Raw genomic sequence first — 21764 nt, 5'->3', positions numbered from 1 at the left:
ATGATTTTACAGATGTTCTTATACCTTCCAGGCTTTTGTGATTTTTTTTTTTTTTGCATTGTAGAATCGTTTCAAAAGTAGTAAAGATGTACTACAATTTTTTTTTTTTTTTACACATTTTTAATCATTTAAATGTGCTTCTTGCCATTTGGTGTAACATTCACTTTGGCCTGGAAAGAGTCTTCCTGAAAGAAAGAGATATAACACTTTGTAATTCACTGACTATTTCACTGACAGTCATTTTTTACTGAAATAGTTCACAGATAACCTTGAAGTCGAAGAAAAGAAAAAACTTTATATAGGCCGAGTGAGAAAACCCAATGAAAAGTACAAGCTCACCGTGCTCCAAAAGTGGAGCAGTGATAAACCTGTTATTTCTACTATGTAGTTGTATGTTTATCTTGAAGTCAAAAGAGGTAGCGAAAAGCCCTGCAGCGAACACACGTCAAAAATGAATACTAATACACTGTTGTTGTTTTTTTTGAAGAACTTGTTATTTTTTTATTATTAAATATGTGTCATGTGCAATAGTTTGGGCGCCCTAAATGAGAACTGAGTAACCCCCTTGTGGCAGATATCACAGCTTACAAACAGTTTTAGATTCCAGTTAAGAGTCTTTCTCTTCTTGATTCATCTCGTGTTAGTTTCTGTTCAACATTTTATCAGTTTCATCTGAAGGATTTATTGGTTTTCTGAAACTTGTCTTGACTTCCAGTTTCCCTTAAATTAATTTCCGAATGATATTTTATGCTCTTCCCCTTTTTTGTAGTTTAATTTTAGATTCTCAGTCGTTTGCTTAGAGGAACCCGTAGCTGTTGACTGAAAGTAACCACAGGGTTTGAAGAGTCAGAGAATTTAGAAAGCTTAGGAATCTTGGAAAATGAAATCAGCTGACGCCTCATAACAACTCTTGTCCTTTGAGTTTTATAAATAGAATATGCCACATTTAGTTTCATTTAAAGAAAGAAAATATGTTCAATAAAATTTAAAGAAAGGATAATTTCCCACTTGTTGCTGCAAGATTTGAATTACAAATTGACTCTTCAAAAATAAAAAAAAAAAAATAGGCTATTTTCCCATGACCAAACTTTGGCGTACAGGTTATAATAAGTGATCTGAAAGGTTTCATTTTTCAAACTTGGTCATTACTTTTTTAATGCATTCATTCGATCGACACCAAGGTTATTTGGCAAAATATAAATATAAAAAAACCTTTTTATTTTATTTCATTCTATTTTATTGTATATACTGTGCATTTTTATATTTAACATTTTTTATTGTTATTTTATTTCTTTCCTGTATCTATAAATGCTGCTGTAGCGAAAAAGATTAATAAAGTAACTATCTATCTATCTATCTATCTATCTATCTATCTATCTATCTATCTATCTATCTATCTATCTATCTATCTATCTATCTATCTATCTATCTATCTATCTATCTATCTATCTATCTATCTATCTATCTATCTATCTATCTATCTATCTATCTATCTATCTATCTATCTATCTATCTATCTATCTATCTATCTATCTATCTATCTATCTATCTATCTATCTATCTATCTATGTGGAAGCCTAAGCCATGGACTTTCTCTTGAAGATTGTCTGTTACCATGGATACACATTAGAGATTATAAACTTCTAAGCATTTCAAATATTTGTTGGACTGCGCAGCCTTTGTAGCTCTATAAATTTAGTGTTTTCTAATCATTTGCACTAATATGATGTCTGAACCTGGTCTGAACATTTCTTGTTTAGAAAGTTCAGGGTTCCTTGTAACACAAACATTTTACAAGTATCCTTGTAAGACCTGTTATCCAGGTTCACCAATTAGTGTTGTGAAATCAGCTAACTCAAACATAATTGGCTTCGATGCTTAACATGTTTGTGACACAAAAGACGAGCTATGATTATGTATGTACTGTACACACGAAAAGAGGTGTTTGTAATCAGCCACAACAAAGTAGTACAAGAGGAACAAGAAACAGCGGGTTTTATATTAATATCTGCCCTGCGTTTTGCTTCCTGACACTGAAAAAGTATTTTAATATTTAGTTACATGAGTTATATATGACCCCCAGAGGCCGAGCTTTTTACTGAATAATATATGCCAGTGTTTATTCACAAAATTGTCGGGTGATTACACACGACACAGTTATGTTGCTTCTCACGTCCTTTGGGACTCTTCCGTATTGACGAAGCTGTCAGCTCACTCGCTGTTTAAATTGCGAGGACGCTTCATTTCATGGCCTGGACCAAGGATGGACCATTTCACCTGAAAGTGAAGAACATATCTGTATTGCTGAGTCAGCAGACTTCTATGATTAGCTTACCTCTGTTTATGCATCTGCTGATGTGCTACTGTTTGACTGCAATAAAAAAAAAAAAAAAACTGCATTTTCCTGTGAAAAAAATGACATCTTACATAAGTAAGTCAGACACAAGGCTCTGAAGGTAAATGACTCTTTTATTGAAACACAACATAAACCTCTTACTATTGCCAATAGATTACGTATCAGTTTTTTTTTTAATGAGATATGTCACATGAAAAACATGATCCTTTTGTAGAGTATTTAAAGTCATTCTTAGTTTAATACCGATTTATGAGTCTATATAAAATGTGCAGGGATTAGGATCAATTTTAACCCCAATTTTAATCAATTAAACTTTTCCTAAAATAGAAAAATGCTTTGGTTATGTTACGTATCCAATCCTCTTACAAAAATCCCGCTTACGTTACCACTAGTGTGGCTATTAAGCTCTGCATTTGTTTATGTCTGAAGGGGGTTGAAGCAAACCTTGAGCTGACCAATGACAAGTCACAGAGAACGAAGAAAGAAGTCTGCTTAAAATAACTGACTGACCCTGGAGCCAGCTTCAGTTCCACCTGGTCTTCTTCTGTTTTTCAGCAGCAGAGAAAGCTGCGGTCTTCTACCCAGAGACCTATAGATGGGAGGCACAAAGAAAGGTGTAAACATTAAAACTGATATACAAACCCCCCAAAAAGCACATCAATAATAGAATGAAAAAAAACCTGTGAATCACTGGTGGGTCCACATATTAAAGTGACCCTGCAGGTGTCACTGGGATGATGAAGCAAAAGATGACCAAACTGTCAAACTGCATTTTCTCTGATTATTAATGTGTTGGGAGATGAGCCAGGCCCGCACAGGATTAATCACTCATCGCACAATAAAAATGGACATTTATGTGCAATATGCTGACAAGGGCAACAAACTCAGTGACTGACAACATATTTTTAGAGCCAGGTGCTGCAGTTGCTCTCCAGCTTTAATAGTCAGTTTATGCTGTAACTTTCTTTTGGCCAAATAAAAGATTTATCAACGACACAGAGGTTGACACCCTAAGACATACCGTGGGTTGTGTAAAGATGTACTAAATCATTACTGCCCTGAATAGCAGAAATGACCCCAAAATAAATAAATAAATAAATCATGATTTGCAACAAACAATATACCAAGGTCAGATTAAAAAAAAAAAAAAAAAAAAAAAAAGGACAAAACTACAAAGTGTTTTTATACAATATTTACCTACTTTTTGAATTAACATTAAAACGTGGTGACAGAGAGGAATTCCTGCATAGGCCATGTCTTTATTTGATTTGGTTAGTGAGTCTCTGAAGCTCCTTGTATGTACAGTAGGTTATTCATTTAGTCCATTGATTTATTCTGGGACGTTATAGCCTATTTTAAATTCCACTTCAACTTGAATGTACTATGATGTCAAATGCTGGTGGTTTAACAAAAAGGAGGTTTTGGTTTGTTGTTGTTCTGCTCTGCCACTGGAACTTACTCTTCCTTTAATGTATACACAGAACAAGACGACTGCAATCCAGTTTCCTTTCTCATGCCAATAACACTGCAACACTGCGTGCAAATACATTTGCGTGAGTAAACGACTTTACGTCATTCATTCTCTCCACAATTAACGTGAGACCAGAGACAAAAGAACCACCGTAAGAAACGACTATTTTCTGAACGTTTGAGGCTAAATAGGCTAAATTAAACTTCCCAAACAGCGTTTAGGAAAAGTCCATAGCGGTACGATTCACAAAATAAGCAAGCAAACAAACAACAAAAGGAGCAAACTGGTTCATACTTCCTGCTCAAGCCAAATCACATCACTGCGTCGCTCAACAACTGCCAGACACGAACTCGCGAGACTTGCTGGGAAATGCAGTTTTTCACCGAATGGAAATTTCCAAGATATGCGTTTAGAAGAGTGAGTGGAAATTTACTCTGTTTCTCTGCCTTGCTCTGTCTGCCTTGAGGGATGGTTTTTTTTGGAAGTCAGACGATTTAACCATCTGACTGTTGACGCTGCTGTCAGTTATCATTATGATTCCTAAAGGCTTTGATTGATTATGACAGTTGCATTTATTACATTTGTATCATTTTTATGTTGTTACACGTCATGTTATGCTACATTGTTTTTGCTGGTATTATTAAAACTGCTACTAGTAGTAGTAGTGGTAGTTATTTTAGGTTATAGTTAAATATATAGCCTATTAAATGTGAATGTGTAGCCTCAGTATAAACAAATGTAATGTGTGCACACATTAGTAAGCACAAACATTTAGGGTGCATATTCAGCAGCTATATTTAAGTCCCCGTCTGCACGGGAGGAGCTGTTGACGATAAGAGAGATTTTCATATTCTTTCATATTTCATGTAATAGGATTATCATTTTTTTTTTTAAATAGTAAACCCTGCATGGCTTGACCTCCAGAGTATTATGTTGTAATACAGTGATGGCACAATAGTTGGTGGGGCGATCGCTCCTATTGCTAAAACAATGACAATGATTTCCTCTTGATGATTTCCAAAAAACAGCTTCATCAGAACCATCTCACTTATAAAATAAAAACTTGTGTTGTTGCAAAAGCAAATAATGCATAACTTGATATGCCTGATGGGCATTATTGCAGGCAAATGCTTCAGAATATGTGGACCTCTGAATAAGTCAAAGGGAAATGGGTAAAACCTTTGAAAACTCCTTGCCTGGTATTAAAAGAGGCACTTGTTGGCCCTTTCTGGATTTTTCCAGATTACAAATGTCATCCGAAATCTGATTGGGATGTCTGTAATCCGTCAGAGCAGAGGTTTGTAGTATTTTCTGTGATGTGCAACCGTTCAGAGACATTAGCTTATAGCCAAGTTATTTTAGGTTAATCAGCTACCTTGTGATTTTATATAATAAAAGGTTTGTTTGATAATCACTTGTGTTGAAAAGTCAATAAAAAGTTACTCTTTTAGTTAAATGTCTAACAATTTAAAGAAACATCTTGTCATCTAAATATTTACTAAAGTAGGTATCTCAATGTTTAGTGCAGCAGTCAATGTTTTTTTTTCCTTCCAGTTTGATTTAATATATAGGCCTGGGTGTAATGTGTTTTGTCTCTTTTTCAAGTTAAAAGAGTCAAAACCAAAGTGTGGCAATGCGCTTTCCTAAATAAAAGAAAAGGAAGTGTTTTCATGTTTGGTGGACCATAGCTTCCCGTATGCACCTGTCCATTCTCCTCATCTTCACAGCTCAACAAAGGAGAATTTAGCTGGAGAAATGTCTTGTAGGCGTCTTGCACCCAAACGCGTCACGGGTGTGCGGGGCGTGGAATCCAACGGACATAAGGAGGACGCGAGGCTGCATTGTCTGACGGGCTTTGAATGTGACACGGGAGGAAGAACAACTGGCTGTTGGAAGTCCAATCAACAACTCCCAACTGCGCGGTCCGAAGAAGCGGCGGTGCTGTAGGTGGACGGGTCTTCACCAAGGGGTCAATTCTTCTTTCTTCACATCTTCCATGCGGTGCGTCGAGTGCCGCTTCAGCGTCTGTAGCGTCTGCTAACACTAGCCTCCAAGGTACATGCATTGTGTTTTGACGGTGCAGCCGGCGGGTTTGTTTGTAACCACGACGTGACTGTTTTATTATTTAAAATGCATGTCGGTGTGAAGCGTGTTTTCGGTAATGGCACCTCTCTCGATAATTGATTATCTTGTCTTTAACTGATTGTCAGACCTACATTTGAGCTTGGCCGAAATATGTTACAGGAAACGCATGTTTGAATTAAATGCAATTCATGACTGACTTGTTTGCCGTGTTTAATCCACATACCCGAGTAACGATGGCTAATAGTTTAGACTACAAGCTCCTTTAAGATGCGCAGCTTTTTGCAGTCGGATGAACGTGAGTCTTCTAGAAATTTTTCCTTCCACCTGATTGGTGCGTCTGTGCCCACGCGCCTAGCCGTGAACTGATGTCGCCTCTTCCTTTGAATTCACAAAGGCAGTCTCAGGCTGTCAGCCTCATCTGGCCAGGAACTCAATCGGCATTGTTCTGGACATTGTGCTTGCTGCTTCAGGACGGAGTCAGCTGTCCTTCACAGTGTGCCCATTATTATGACAGAAAACAGAGGTAGGGTTTCCCTTTTAAAGGGGTGTCCACATGTGTCACTGCTGCTCGTCTGAAATTCAGTTTCAAAGAATAAACTGATCTGTAAATGTTTTGACTTTACTTGTTTGGTGCAGTTGATATTTAGTCTGTGGACTGTGCTATACCTCTGGGCGTTGATCTAACTTTCTGGCATTCATACATGGAAGAGCTGGTTTGTGTATCTCTTGGCTTTTGAATACCTGGCTGCCATAGACTTCAATGTTAAACCTTTTTTTTTGCAGCGTTCCCCACTGGTAGAGGTCAGTTGCAAGGCTTCTCCTCTAATACATATTGCAGAGCAGAATGGGGACGGAAATAATTGCTATTGTTATTATTTAAAGGTCCCACTTTGTATAAATTAAGATTTCATTTTATTTATTTTTTTATTATAAGGCAGATCAAGGTGCAATAAATACTGCTAAAGTGTCAAAACGCTCAGTCCATTGAAAAATGCAAAAAGCCATTACTCTGTAAACTGTGCTGTTGGTACTTTTGTAAGTTTGTGATATGTCTGCCGTCAGCACGGCCCACTGTCCAACCTATCATATGGGGAAAAACAAAACAAAAACACTAAGCGGCCAATATATAATGGAGCTAGTAAAGCTTCAACACTGACTATTTTCCGCGTCACTCAGAAAATAGTCAGCCAATTGGAAGAAAGGGTCATTGATATCAATGCACAGACACAAAACAGCCTGTTCGTGGTCGAGCTCCAGAGAAAAGATTAAGAGGGAAGATGTTTAATTATATTAAGATGTCTTTTGGTACTTAAAACCACAAAGATACCTTCTTGTGTAGATCCAGACTGCAAATAAAACACTGGAAAACTGGTAAGATATGAGACCTTGAAACTTGATACAAAGTTAGTGTCCCTTTGGCACTGGAGGCACTATATTTGATCTTTTTGGCAAAAGGCTGAATGAGGACCATCTAAATATGTCCAGGCATACTGGGATGATAGTGATTATATTTGAATCCTTCATTATATAACTTTGCCAATAAAACGAGTTTCTTGGGCAGTGTACGTTGAGCACATGGCGTGGAGATGATGATGAGGTAAAAGGAAAACAAAGACCTCTTTTGTAGAGAAAGATGGTTCTGCATAAAGCATGGTTGTGAAGACGAAGGCGTGGGGTGATTTTTCTGCCATGCAAGACATCAGAGTGTTTTAGTGTGTTTGAGACTGACACAAAACATTTGCTCACCAAGCATATTACTTTTTTGGTGACACTGGAAGTTATTGAAACCATCTCCGTATCATCTCATGAGTGTCTGTTTAATTTGGATTATTTAGCATGTATGGAGAAAGTTTGGTGGTGCCATTTCCGGGTTGAGCAAACAGTTATTTTCATTTCTAATCTAGGTCCTGAAGAGGTCAGTGTAACAGCTTTAGGTGTGTGTATTAATTGTGGTATGATAAAACAATAAACAAATTTAAAAAAAAGGCATTTAGAATTGGTCTTTGTTTTGTGTGAGTAGGTAATGTCTTGTTTGCTTGTGGGTCCCTTCACTTATTATTTATTAATGGCATAAAATCGAGGGTCAAAATTCTGTTGTAGAGAAGCTGATTATTTTTTTTTTGACTACCTACAGTATATGTACCATGTTTATAATCTTCAAAAATTATAGTAGACACAAGTCAGGCTCCATATTAGGTAATGTAGCAATACATAGTCTTTGGCTACACATTTTTGACTCTCGATGTCTTACGTAATGTGTCTTTGAAGGTTTTTAGTGGAATGGTTTGAGTTATTTTGTATTTAAAACAATTGAGGAGGAAAGTCATCAGCAGGCTTAAACCCAAGGACTCGCCCTGCAAGTGCTGCAGTTGCAAAACTGAATTAAACTTGTTAATTTTCATGTTGTTTATAGAGCAATGTCATATTTCATAATTTTGTTCATTAGTGATGTTGATAATTCTAAAGTGATGTTCAGTTTGATGTTGGTAACGTTGTGTTTCTGTCCTTTTTGTCTGAGAGGCTGTTGTAAAAGGTAATGCGTTTGTGTTCAGTGTTTTTTTCCCCCTCAAATCAAATCAATGCCCTAATGAGGTGTTTGTCTTTGCTGTCTTGCAGGAATGTTAACTCTAGGCTTTTCTAGACCAGAGGCCTACAACATCCTCCGCTAAAACTAGAACGACCTCAGTGCCGGTGGATAATCCCATCCGAAGCACACCTAGTGTATTTGACCTGACGGTGGATCCTACAGCTTCCATCCAGACAGCAAACCAAAGCAGAGCATTTCCCCTTTTTTTGTTAATTACATCCATAACCTTGACTATATACATTCCTTTTTTGGAAGGATTTGTGTAACTGTGAGCTTTCCAAGAGGGAGATTTTTTTTTTTTTTTTTTTTTTTTAAAGCAATCTGTAACAATGGGTCCCGGAATGGAAGCAGCGGACATAGCTGTGGTGGCACTGTATTTTGTGCTGTTGCTAGTCATTGGGTTTTTGGCTATGTGGAAATCCAATCGGAGCACCGTGAGCGGCTACTTCCTGGCTGGACGCTCCATGACATGGATAGTGATAGGTGCATCGCTCTTCGTCAGTAACATTGGCAGTGAACATTTCATAGGTCTGGCTGGCTCAGGAGCAGTGAGTGGGTTTGCTGTAGGTGCTTGGGAATTCAATGCACTTTTGCTTCTGCAGCTTCTTGGCTGGGTGTTTATCCCTGTCTATATCCACTCGGGAGTCTACACCATGCCTGATTACCTGTCAAAACGCTACGGTGGCAACAGGCTGAAGGTTTACTTTGCTTTCTTGTCTGTGTTACTGTACATTTTTACCAAGATTTCTGTGGACTTGTATGCTGGAGCTCTGTTTATTCAAGAGTCTTTGGGGTGGAACCTTTACGTGTCTATAGTTCTGCTCATCAGTTTCACTGCTTTACTCACCGTCACTGGTGGATTGGTGGCAGTGCTGTACACAGATGCCCTTCAGGCAGTGTTGATGATTGGTGGAGCCCTGACGTTGGCCATCATTAGCCTTGTCAAAGTGGGTGGGCTAGAGGGTGTCAGAACTAAGTACCTGCAGGCAGTTCCTAATGTTTCTGCTATAATGGCCAGTGGAAACTACACTTACTCGCCTTCCTGTCGCATTGAGCCCAAACCAGATTCGCTGCGCCTCCTCCGAGGTCCCCTGGATGAAGTCACCCCTTGGCCTGGCTTCATTTTTGGCCAGACCCCTGCATCTATTTGGTACTGGTGTGCGGACCAGGTCATTGTTCAGAGAGTACTAGCAGCAAAAAACATTGTTCACGCTAAATGCTCAACACTCATGGCTGGCTTTCTCAAGATCCTACCCATGTTTTTAATCGTCATTCCGGGAATGATCTCCCGCATCTTGTTCCCAGATGAGATTGCCTGCATCGGGCCAGAGCACTGCATGGCTGTGTGTGGTTCTGAGGCCGGCTGCTCAAACATTGCCTACCCACGCCTGGTCATGGCAGTGATGCCTGTGGGACTCAGGGGACTGATGATGGCCGTCATGATCGCTGCCCTGATGAGTGATCTTGACTCGATCTTCAACAGTGCAAGCACCATCTTCACACTGGACATCTACCAAACTGTTCGGAGTGAGGCGTCTCAGCGGGAGCTGCTGTTTGTGGGCCGCATGTTCGTTGTGCTCATGGTGGGGATCAGCATTGCCTGGGTCCCTGTCATTATTGAGATGCAAGGTGGACAGACGTACATCTACATCCAGGAAATTGCTGGCTACCTTACTCCACCAATCGCTGCCCTCTTCCTGCTTGGTGTGTTCTGGAAACGGTGCAATGAGACAGGTGCATTCTGGGGAGGGATGACGGGTTTCACACTCGGCGTTACACGACTGACCCTAGCTTTTATTTACCGCCAGCCTCGCTGTGACCAGCCAGATAATAGGCCTGCCTTCATCATTAATGTTCACTACATGTATTTTGCCGCCGGGTTGTTCTGGCTTTCAGGTTTGGTGGCGGTGGTGGTCAGTCTCTGCACCCCTCCACCAGAGGAAGAGCAGGTTCGCACTACGACATTGTGGGGGCTCCGCCACATTGAAATGGTTCCAATGAAGGGCCAAGAGGAAATGTACCGACTGACCGAGAACAGCCAATGTAATGGCGATGGAAGCCTCCGTAAAGAAATGCCCCCAGATGTCAGAAAGGAGATGTGTTTGGACGGGGCGGACGTTAAACTTCTGGTCCCATCCACTGACCATGACCCAAAGACCCCGAGTACAGAAACATCGCCTGCCACCACCCCTGCAGAACAGTTTGGTAATGGAAGGATGGAGATGAACACAGTGGAGGAAAGCTGCCATGGAAATGGGGAGACCAGTCGTTGCATGCGTTTAATGCACTGGTTTTGTGGGTACGACGAAGGACCACAGAGTGCTCAGCAAAAAGTGTTGCCGGAGGATGCCAGAGTCATTGCCGAGTTGCTGTATGAGCCACCGAGAGTCAAACTTTTCCTCAACTTGGGCTTGTTATTGGTCTGCTCTGTGGGCATTTTCATGTTTGTTTATTTCTCACTGTAGTTGACCGCTGCACTGAACTAAAGGGGGACTGGTGTGAAGGAGGCGGGTTTGTGGGAGGTGTGGAGCTGTTACAAACAGTCGAATTTTTAGAGATTTGAGGAGATTCGTCTGTAATATTTACAGTTGTCTTTTGTAGCACCCTAACAGGGATCTAAGCTTATTCTAATCATTGAAAAAAAACAGATTAAAAGGTACTTCTCTATGACTCTTGACTGGCGTGTGCATTTTGTACAGCGCTTGTTGTTAATCCTGCATCAAGAATATCTATTGGGATTTTTAGAGTCATTATACTCAAAGTCAATTTAATATTTGCCTTACGTGATATATGCCCTTGTGTCCTGCGATATAAGCTTTTTCTTTCACTCTTGTTGACAGTGACTGTAGGCTTAGTAGCTGGTGTAGCATACACAATGTATGTCTGTCGTAAATTTTAAGTTATAGACCATGATTGTTTTATACTGAACACTGATTATTATTATTATTATTATTATACTACAGTAAAACTTCAAGTAAGTAATACATTTTCATTGTGTTTTGGATTGTCTTTTCTTTTATTCTTGAGAGAATGAATAGAAATTATATCCAGGGCTCTGTTTTGTAAGGGGACCATTATCATATTGCTAATAGGCATTGCTTCACTGCCGGTGTTGTATATAATCATTATGTTTATGATGATTTATTAAAAAAAATTTTTTTTTTTTTTTTTTTTTATTTGTTTTGACTGGCGGTTTTACATTTTTGTCATCTTACAGTTCACATTTGGTATTTAAAATATGTACATCTTTTGCAACAGGAAAGAGAGGCAAAAGAAACACAACGTTATAAATTTCCACTTTTTAAAAAGAAGGTACTTCCAGATTGGCTGTTAAATATGTTGTCATTGTTGACCAAAATTGCAGTCTTGTCTGGAGCTGTAATGTTATTTTTGATTTTTTTTGTATACTGTGTTTCCTACTGTTGTGTTTTTTTTTGGTGTCTGGCTGCATTCTGTGTTAAAGTTCAAAACCAACATACAGCTTTTTAATGGACTACTATTGTATCTTAAGAAAAAGCCACAAGTACCAATGCTCATGATTCTGTATCCGTTTATATTACATGCATATCTCATCTTATTTCACATCATCAAAAAGTGTGTTGAGTCTGTTAACATTATGTAAAATAATATTTCAGAGTTCATTGCATTACCCACAGCATACTGTTAATCTATAATAGGCTATTTCTTATGTACCTGTGTGTTAATGTATTTAGTGTACTGCTGTGCTGAAATGTCATTTAATCTAGTTTCAAGTGCATTTTTTTTTTATAACCGTTATACCAAATGTGTCTTAGTAAGCAATGCTAAGGGGAAAAAAAGATAAAAAGTCAAAGAACACAAAAACTAAGTTGTTTTATACCCTGAATGTTTTGTGCCGTGAATACCACATCTGTTTAAACTCATGTCATCAATCAGCTTTGTCATGTATGTCTTTAGTTGATTTGATAATGCAAAACAGAAATGACCTTTCAGATTTCGTTGCAGGATTAGCACATCACTTGATGAACTTATTTGTTCGATTTTTAAAGATACTTCAACCAGCTGCATAAGGTTCCTGGCCTTCTGGGTTGTGGTCATCACTTCCACAGCGTAATGTGTCCACATATCAACACCTCACCCTCAGAAAAATATGGGTTTTAGAATTTAGCACCAGTGTTAAATGGCTTCTGTCCAAAACAGTGCAGAGTCATAATGTGAAAGGCCAATCCTTCTTAATGTCAGTCATAAATGATGCATAACATGGAGGATAGTTCACAGATGATCTCTGTTTGGGAAAGAGCTTTAAAACTTTTACTGTCTTTCTGAGAGATTAAACATTGTTATTTTTATGGATTTTATTTTTAGAGACGGGAAATAAAGTTTCTGTGGAGACCAAATGACGAATGTGTTTTCATTCTTTATATTCTGAGAGAAATTAAATGAGAGGATAAACTGAGGAACTTTTATCTTTGTGTCAAGTCAGGTGATTTGTTGACTTGTGGTGCAACAAACACTGTTGCAACATCAGAAACATTTTTACCTATAAATTGATTATGAGCTGGTTTCAAGATAGAAGAACTCAATAATCTGTTTTAAAGAAAGCAGGTCACATTAGTTGTGTTCCAGACTTTGCAATTCCTCTTATGTGGTTATGTTGGTATTTACACTCATTTTATTACAACTTCTGAATAACTGCTTTGTTTGGCAGTGATGTTTTACAACTTCATTCTTTAAATTAATTCATATTGGGTTCAGATAGTATTAATGTTACCATCCCTTACCAGTGTTTCCTGTACAGTATACAAGACTGTGATATTTTTGACCATGATTACACAACCTCCGGCAATGCCTTATTAATCTGCTAAGCGCCAGACGAGGATTGGGCGACTCCATGCTCCTTTACATAAGATTAAACCAATCAAAAAGCCAGCATCAGTGTTTTACAAACCTCAACTTCACACCAATTTATCTCCATACATCTGTTTATCCTCTACCTCCCAAAACCCACACCTCTCTAACTTTCCATGATTAAGAGAGGATTAAAAGTTAGCTCATGAAGTTAGACCTTTGTCACGTAATTCTGCTTGGTATGAAGCACACATGCCAAAATGCAAAATTTAGCAGTTTCAAATTGGATCACAGGGTTAGGTAATGTGTTGACTAAGAGTGACAAAATCAACACTGTTGAATTAATCTCTTGGTCAGAGGGTGGCATTTAGAAGCCATGATCTGTTTTCCTATTTAGACTCATTTGAGTGATGTCCTCTGAATCCTCATAGCAACATGTTAAAATGAAGCACGCACACTTCAAAGAGCAGCGTGTGGCAATAAACTTGAGAAAATCACCTACAATCCTCACAGGTTTTGAGCAGGGGCCTTCACCAAAACAGGTAAACAAGGTAGGTAGGTAGGTAGGTAGGTATTTACTTTATTAATCCCCGAGGGGAATTTTTTTTAACAAGGACTCAAAACGAAACTTGGAATGAAACCTGAAACCTGGCTTTCACTGCCACACATGATTATGGAAAGCGCAGTTGTGTTTTAATGTCATATTGTTGACCTGTGCAGGAAAATGCGATTAATAGTTGTACATCGTTCACTCGACCATGAATGTGAATGACTGAATGTTTGAACATGACGTGAGGACGACTTGAATTCACGTCTGCTCCGAGAGAAGTACGCCGTTCTACCATAAACCAGGTATAAGGTCAATAAATGAGTAATTGTAGATTAAATGCCAACGATGTTGTATATATATATATATATATATATATACTGTACTGTATATACTATATATACTGTTATTTTATTGCTTTTTATTGATTTCCTGTATGCTGCTGTAGCAAAAAAATTTCCCCTTGGGGATTAATAAAGTAACTACCTAACCTAACCTACCTAACCTAACCTAACCTAGGCCGACCGGATAATTCCTCCTTTATGGCTACTTTGGTATCACTTTATTTATTTATAGTGGTCTCAAGTAACTTGCAACATCTACTGAAGTGCTGGGCTTTTGTCAAAGTCAACTTTAATATCAATCCCCCATATGTACAAGACATACACAGAAATCAAAATATTGTTTCTGACAATCCCACAGTCAAACAAATAAATTTGTTTGTATGTAGCAATAAACAGACCAAAAGAAGCAACATGTTATCTGACAAATCATTTTTGTCTTCAGATCAATGACTACCAATCAGTTTTTTGTTCTTTTAAAACCAGCTACGTTTATTAAATATGTTACATTTTAAGGATATAACTTCCTACCAATCAGGGAAGAAATTAAAATGACCTGCATCTGGGACCAGCTAAGTGTCACTTGTGCTTTAATGCATAAGCCATGATAATAGTATTGATATAACCAGGTCCTTTCTACATTATTGGTTCATTTAACTTTAGCTGACCTAAACATCAGTTGTCGCTAATATATTTACTGAAGCAAGACTGTAAATACAGAACTTGTAACGGAGGATTTTCCAGCGCTGTATTGCTATTTTTACTTTTGTAAACAACCTGAACGTTTCCTCCACCTCTGTACAAAATTGCACAGATGGATAGCTCTTATTTAGCACTCACTACCTGTGCAAAATAAGCTGATCTCAAATTTCACTGTTAAAGTCGCAGACCAGAACTTCACACACACATCTCTCCAAGAGGAAACTAATGATATTGTCCTTGTGGAAAAGTACTGGCATCCGGGCCATGCTTTGTTCATTGTCTATTTTGGACAGTGAAAACAGGAGCAATTGTCTGAGGCTAATGCTCAAAATGGATGGATTAGATGGAATGAGTCAGGCAATATGCATTACAGTCTGTGAGCAGCAATGTGAAAAATATTTGTTAATCTGAACTTTGTTTTTGAATTTTTGTGCTTTTCAGTTTTGTTTTTGTAAATGCTTGTATGCAGGTTTTAGAGTGATCCACTATGCCTTGACCCTGCAGCTGAATCCAGGTGTATGCACGTTGCATCTTCTGGAATTTTACAAGCTGCTTAAAAATGCCTTTAACCGCATCATGTTACTGACAACAAAGAGGCAGAAACCAAAGTACCATTCATGTAACAGCTGGCTTTGAGATAAGTAGCAATTAAGCAGTTTAGGGGTGGAGAATTGTGGGTTTCAGGACTTGACTTCACTCCCCCTCATACAAAGATGCAGATTTCTATCTCTCCTACCAGGATGATCCACTCAATGTCAGCTTTGCAGGGAGTAGGCACATAGAAATTAGGATTCGACCTCTTAAAATCCTTTGTTGTTATTAAATGAATACTCGTACTTTAATTCTCCATGCTATTAGTTTACAGAGGTTGCAGTTGTCTTCCAGTCTGGCCTGTCAATAAGGTATGCCGTTCTGCCAAAACACGCCAGTCTGTTGAATGTAATTCAGTGTTTATGTGCAACAATGTTCCAGGAAATATGAACTTCACATTTTTTAAAGACTGAACCACTATGTACTTCAAGTCATTTTTATGATACCATTTTTTCAGTATGGTGATGTAATTTATATGAATGCATCGTCATCTCTTTTGAATAAACTGGATGAAGTCTATCATGCTACTACATACACACCATTGTAACTTATATGAAATGGTTTAATGGACTCATGTTCATTTTCATTGCGAAACCTTTACTGGGTAGAATACCATGAGGCATCCATGAGGCATTATCTTATTTGCTATCATGTTGCTTCAACAGCTAGAACACTAAACATAATGAGTAGAGGAAAGTTCCCCCCCCCCCCAGACAGATGTAGTATCGGCCATTAAGTCTGCCATTTTCTTTCATGCACCACAAGCTTGGAATGAGCTTCATTGTATAACTTGAAATCTTTACCCGCCCTTGACAAGTTTATTCTTAAAATTAGTTTTAGAGAACAATGTGATCACTTTTGACAATTGCAATTATCTTATCGGCCTTTGACGTTTTGTACTTTTATGACTTATTTTTTTATCTCATTTTGGTGCCAGGCTTTATCAGGATTCCCAGGCAAAATAAATATTATGTCCAAATGGGACTCTTCTTGTACTTAAGCAGACAAACAGGAGCTAGCCAATCAGCCCATTTGGTGACGTCTGTGTTTAAAAACAAACCCTGATGGTTGCCAGTGGAAAGGAATATCACAAGATGTCATCAACTTTAGAAACTTTCCGGGATCTCAGCAAAATCCTCAGATAAGAGATCAAAGAATACTGATGCATTATGGGAGTGACTATCCTAGTATGTATTGTTTGTCTGATGAATATCATTAAAGTATAAAATTTTAATCGATGAGATGACGGGTCTGATTTACTATATGAGCTGAGTCAACAGTAGTTGTTACTAGTTGTAGAAAAATACATATTCATTTTTCAAAAATCTGTTTACTTTTCTGCTTCTATGTTTATTTTCCTAATAGGTTTACGGCTACTTTGTACCCGGAGATTTTGAAACTTTAAAAATGTATTTTTTGTTCGTGCCCATTGGGGTGACAACAGAAGCAGTCACGTAGGAATGTGTGTGACCTTTCAAATATACAGCAAACACATAGTCATTGCATTCCTGTCGTTCCCCCTTCACAGCCTGGACTAAACTATGGCGGCATGCCTGGGATTCTGGCATTAATCCATGGAATAGGGCTTCAATGGGAAAAGGACATATTCACCTCCTGTAGAAATAACAGCAGGAAGAGTAATGTCTAGGGCCGCGACATAATGACTGTGAACCATTGAGGCAAACACCAGTGAGGCCTTTCATTGTTGTTCTGGGTCAAACTGAGCAGTCACAACAAAATTCTTGATCAGCTTTTAAACAACACAGCTTATGATGATAAAGAGTTTGCTGATATGGAAACTGAGTTATGGATTCGCTATGCAGGGGAAAAAAACGGCAGTTTAGTGAATATGTCACAAAGAAAAACTTATCAACACATCTCATTCTTGCACTGTATGTCATGATGTGTTGGCAAGAAAAGCAATCCTTATCACTGCTCTCACATGGTTTATTATTATCATGTGACTGAGCTCACTGAGCAGCTTCCAGGAAATAGGTGAAAGTGAATGGAAAATCTTGAAGAGTAAGTCAAGCCTTCTCTTTCTGTTGGGTAACCCCCCCACAGGGCCTGACCGTAATTTCCCCGCTATGCTTGGCATTTTTTCCCGGGAGAAGAATTTTTCTGGGAGAAATGTTCTAATTTAAAAACAATACTTTACTAAACTATAAGTAGCATTGTTCCCATGGGGGTGGCAATATAAGTAAAGATTCCCATCAAGAGCACATACACATAATTTTGGGGATTATTGTCAGGTCATAAAAGATCTGACGATCCAGGATTAAAAACATTGTCTTGTACATTTATGGTGTGGAAGCAGAACTATTTTCATTTACAGTAATTAAAGGTAAAGGTATTCCTTTTGAGAGGCTACAACTTCCTGAATGTCTTAGTTTTGAAAGAGGCTTAATTGTAAAGTGTGTTCACTAATGCTGCAATATGACATTGTTATTGCTTTTAATATGTACAAAGAAAGCAAAGGAATATGAAATATTAGTCTTAAAAAATGTGTGCATTGATTTGTCTTTTTTTAATTTTTAATGCTATTCTTTTACTCCAGTGCTGTCTACTAATTTACTATCATTGTTACTAATATGTGTTTTGTGCGTGAAGCATTCGTTCAGGTTAGGGGTAGAGCACGGAAGAAAAATCTACGAAACCAGCTTAAGTCAATTTCCAATGGCAAGACTTGCTTTCCATGAGCCAAGGTTTAGTCAAATCATGATTTATATTCAGTTATAAAATGAAATAAAAAAACAATTGCAAAACTCTTTCAGGATCTCTTTTTTGAAAATGCATAACATGTCATCACGAGTTGTCAGCGCAAGGCTGACATTTCCAACGGTTAACATTATTCCTCACCGTGTCTCGGGTTCAGGTGTATTTATTTTTGCAGCCGATCAATTCCAAAACAGCAGGGCTCAGAGAGAGGGAGGGGGTAACAAAATAAAGTAGTCCCAAGTGTATGTGTGGAAAAGTCAAAAACAAACAAGGAAGTAAAGGACAGCTCCCCAATCCAACAGGCTACAACTTCACATTTCTATTGAGTTAAGAGTTAGAGGAACCTGTTGCATTAAAAATGTTCAGCTTTTACTGTAACTGAATTCCTGAGCAGGTGAATGACTACACTCAACCAGCTGAAAACTCATTGAAGTCGTGATTATGATTACGTAAACGTGATTGCCAACTCTTGTGAATCGCAAAACAAAAAATGACTTTATGAACAGCATCCCAATGACCCTGCACATACACACACATGGGATGAGTGTGTTCCCACCTGTAAAATGAAGGGAAAGTACATAGCTTCAATGTGTGTGTGTGTGTGTGTGTGTGTGTGTGTGTGTGTGTGTGTGTGTGTGTGTGTGTGTGTGTGTGTGTGTGTGTGTGTGTGTGTGTGTGTGTGTGTGTGTGAATCAGATTTTGAGACTGTATGTAACGTCTGAGCCGAGCTGAGGGTTTATGGTTCGCTGGCTCTGGTGGCACTGCCCTTCTCTTTTGCATGTCACTCTCGCCGTGGGCTTTTTGTTGCTGTTCTCGTCCATCTCTGTCCCCTGTCGTTTAATCCAGCCATGCTCGTAATGATGTTAGATGGCCTATGGCTATAACAGTCACAGTTTAGCTGTCCTTAACTTGTTTACACCCAGTTGGAGCTGTACTCATAACATATTCTGTCACACTTTAATTTCAGATTAAATTCCAGAAAAGGTATTATAACCTTACAACCCAAAACTTGATCTGATTTATAGTTCAAAATTACTATATTGATAACAGGCGTGTCAACCATTAGTAGGATAATAAGTTGTTAGCCTCAAGTCATACAGTAAACCCTTAAGGGTGCTCCATTAAAAAATGTTGAAAAATAATAAAAAAATTATGCTTTAAAGGCGAAATATATACTTTCGACATGAATAAATGTTGCATTGAATAGATACTGTATTTTTGCATTCAGTGTCATATTAAGGGTGAGGCAGTATTTCTATCCTTCATTGCGAAAAGCATCAGATGTTCTGGTCCCCTGCTGTCTGTTCATTTCAACACACATTGTGTTGTAACAAGCTTTCATCACACTGAGCCATGAGGGAAAAAACTTCTGAAAACTGACCAGAGATTAACAAAAAAATAAAACACAGTGTCATTGCAGAGATTTTTTGCAGTCTTTGAATTTTTCTTTTAAAAAAACAAAACAAACAAACAAAATAAGCATTTTGCACAAAGGCAGTCCTGCACTAGCAAAGTATGACATTCCCTTCTTTTTTATTTTACAATAATTTTGACATGAGAGCAGTTTAGACACTGAAATAATTCCATATAAATTGTCTTTCTCCTCTGGTTGTGAAATTTTGCATGTTACAAACTGAAGTTGAGTTCCTCTTTTCTTGGTGTGTGTATCTGTTTCTTTGTGTTTGTACTCTGTGCATACTGATCCACTTTTCGCTTGTTTGTCTTTAAAGAGAAGACAGCAGCATAGCGTCCACCCGCTGGCATTGCATAGCAAAACATAAATGATCTGGGAATGATCAGAGGTTGGGGGAGTTTTCTCCTTCAGCAATGTGTCTCTGTGGGGGAAGAAACACAACTCCTTCAAAGAGTCACAGGATACAGTTTCAAGCATTCTTGTAAGAAAACAGATAATACTCTGAAGTGTCCTTGAGCAAGACAATGAATCTCTAATAACTCCTGTCTGTTGACACTGATAACTCACAAATCACCTTAGATAAGGACCCCATTTCATTTCCTTCATTTAGCTAATATGTAACACATATGTGTGTTTTTGGGACTTAACAGGAAGATTAATTTGAAGAAACTTCTGACATATTTTCACTCTAAAAAATTGTGCATGTGAATGTGGTTCTTAAATGTGTTGCATTATACTGCCATCTGGAGTGAGCTCCTATAAAATGGCTATAGAACACAAGCAATGATTATGAAGACTTGGACTTGGACACCTGCCCGTAATAGTTTGCAGCTTTGTGATTCCTACACTGCAGCAGGATAATGAGCCAAAACACACCTCAAAGCTTTGTGAGACCTACTTGAAAACTTTAGAAGACCAAGGAGAGATGACTGTCGGGGAGTTTCCTCCCCAGACACCTGACCTCACCCTTACTGAACACTTGTGGGGCACTTGAAGACTGAAAAACCAAACATTCCTGACATCGCAAGAAGCTTTTTTATACATTGTATACATTGATTTATACATGTTGAGTTGACATGGTAATCAGGTTTTAACAGGTTTGTGGAGTCAATGTAAACTTGAGTGCTACAAGAGGGGCCAAACCAAAATGCTAAATAAAAGTACAAGAGAGCTATAAGGGATCCAATAGTATAAAAGTCCCAGTAAATCATTTAAATCATCAGTGAGTCAACCAATATTTTTTTAATGCCATCAATTAAACCTGTAATTTTCCTGCTATGATGTGCCAAAGTATCTGCTGAGAAAAGGGCATGTCCCTGCATGAGGATCACAAGTTTCAGGAGCTTTATTACTGTGGCTCTTCTGATTCAGTAGCTCATACCTACTTCTACCAACAGAGCGCAGCAGGACCTTTTACACAACTTGTGTACTTGAGACAAGAGCAGAGATGAAAAAAATAAAGGTGCAGCTGCTGCTGAATTGTCAGCAGTGTGGACAAAGTTAACGTGGTTATTAGGTATGAAGTTTAGGTGGAAAATCTTTGAGTAAGTGTGTAGGTTTGAAAACACTGGAAAAATAAAGGAAACTTTAGAAACAGGGTACATTCAGTAATGCCAAACCATCAAGACAAGGAAAACCACACCTCAATCAAAGCAAAAGTTATTATATATACTGTAGATATTCAGCCCCTGGTCAGATAGCACATTGCACGTGCCAAACACATACAGACAAATTGTTTGATGTGTCTTTTGCACACCTGTTGGCAGAATGTCCCATAAGCTGTCACCTAAAATACACCAACATGTTTTACTCTGGCACCAAACCTCATGTCCAGTGTTTCTGCTCTTCATAGACTTTAACACCTCAAAATAACTGAACCCCCAAATCTCATGGGTTCAGCTCTCTCCTCCAACATCAATGAGTTCCTCAAAGAGAAATCACAGGGAGCAAGTACATCATTATTAAACCCCCGACGTCATCCTTTGCTATCTCCCTTTCTCACTTGCTGTTTTATTTTTAGCATTCAAACAACTGGTCTCCTAAAAATGGGCCTATCCTGCATGGCTAGGGAAGAGGATTGCTGCTATGTATGGTATCCACCCTCCCAGTACCTCACAGGCCTGAC

General features: G+C 38.4%; 1 protein-coding gene across 1 annotated transcript; it reads left to right on the top strand.

Annotated features, from left to right (window-relative positions):
* Positions 1–5583: 5583 nt before the first annotated feature.
* slc5a3b (solute carrier family 5 member 3b) lies at positions 5584–12875 on the top strand. The gene is made up of 2 exons (XM_069713666.1): positions 5584–5882; positions 8529–12875. The coding sequence occupies exon 2, from the start codon at positions 8829–8831 to the stop codon at positions 10962–10964; it is 2136 nt and encodes a 711-aa protein (XP_069569767.1). The 5' UTR covers positions 5584–5882; positions 8529–8828; the 3' UTR covers positions 10965–12875.
* Positions 12876–21764: the final 8889 nt, after the last annotated feature.

This window comes from Brachyistius frenatus, unplaced genomic scaffold, assembly GCF_029030835.1.
Source record: "Brachyistius frenatus isolate BFR_SWC_R1_liver_20210118 unplaced genomic scaffold, ASM2903083v1 Contig_120, whole genome shotgun sequence".
Classification (NCBI taxonomy): Eukaryota; Metazoa; Chordata; class Actinopteri; family Embiotocidae; genus Brachyistius; species Brachyistius frenatus.
This window is presented reverse-complemented; position numbering and strand designations above follow the sequence as displayed.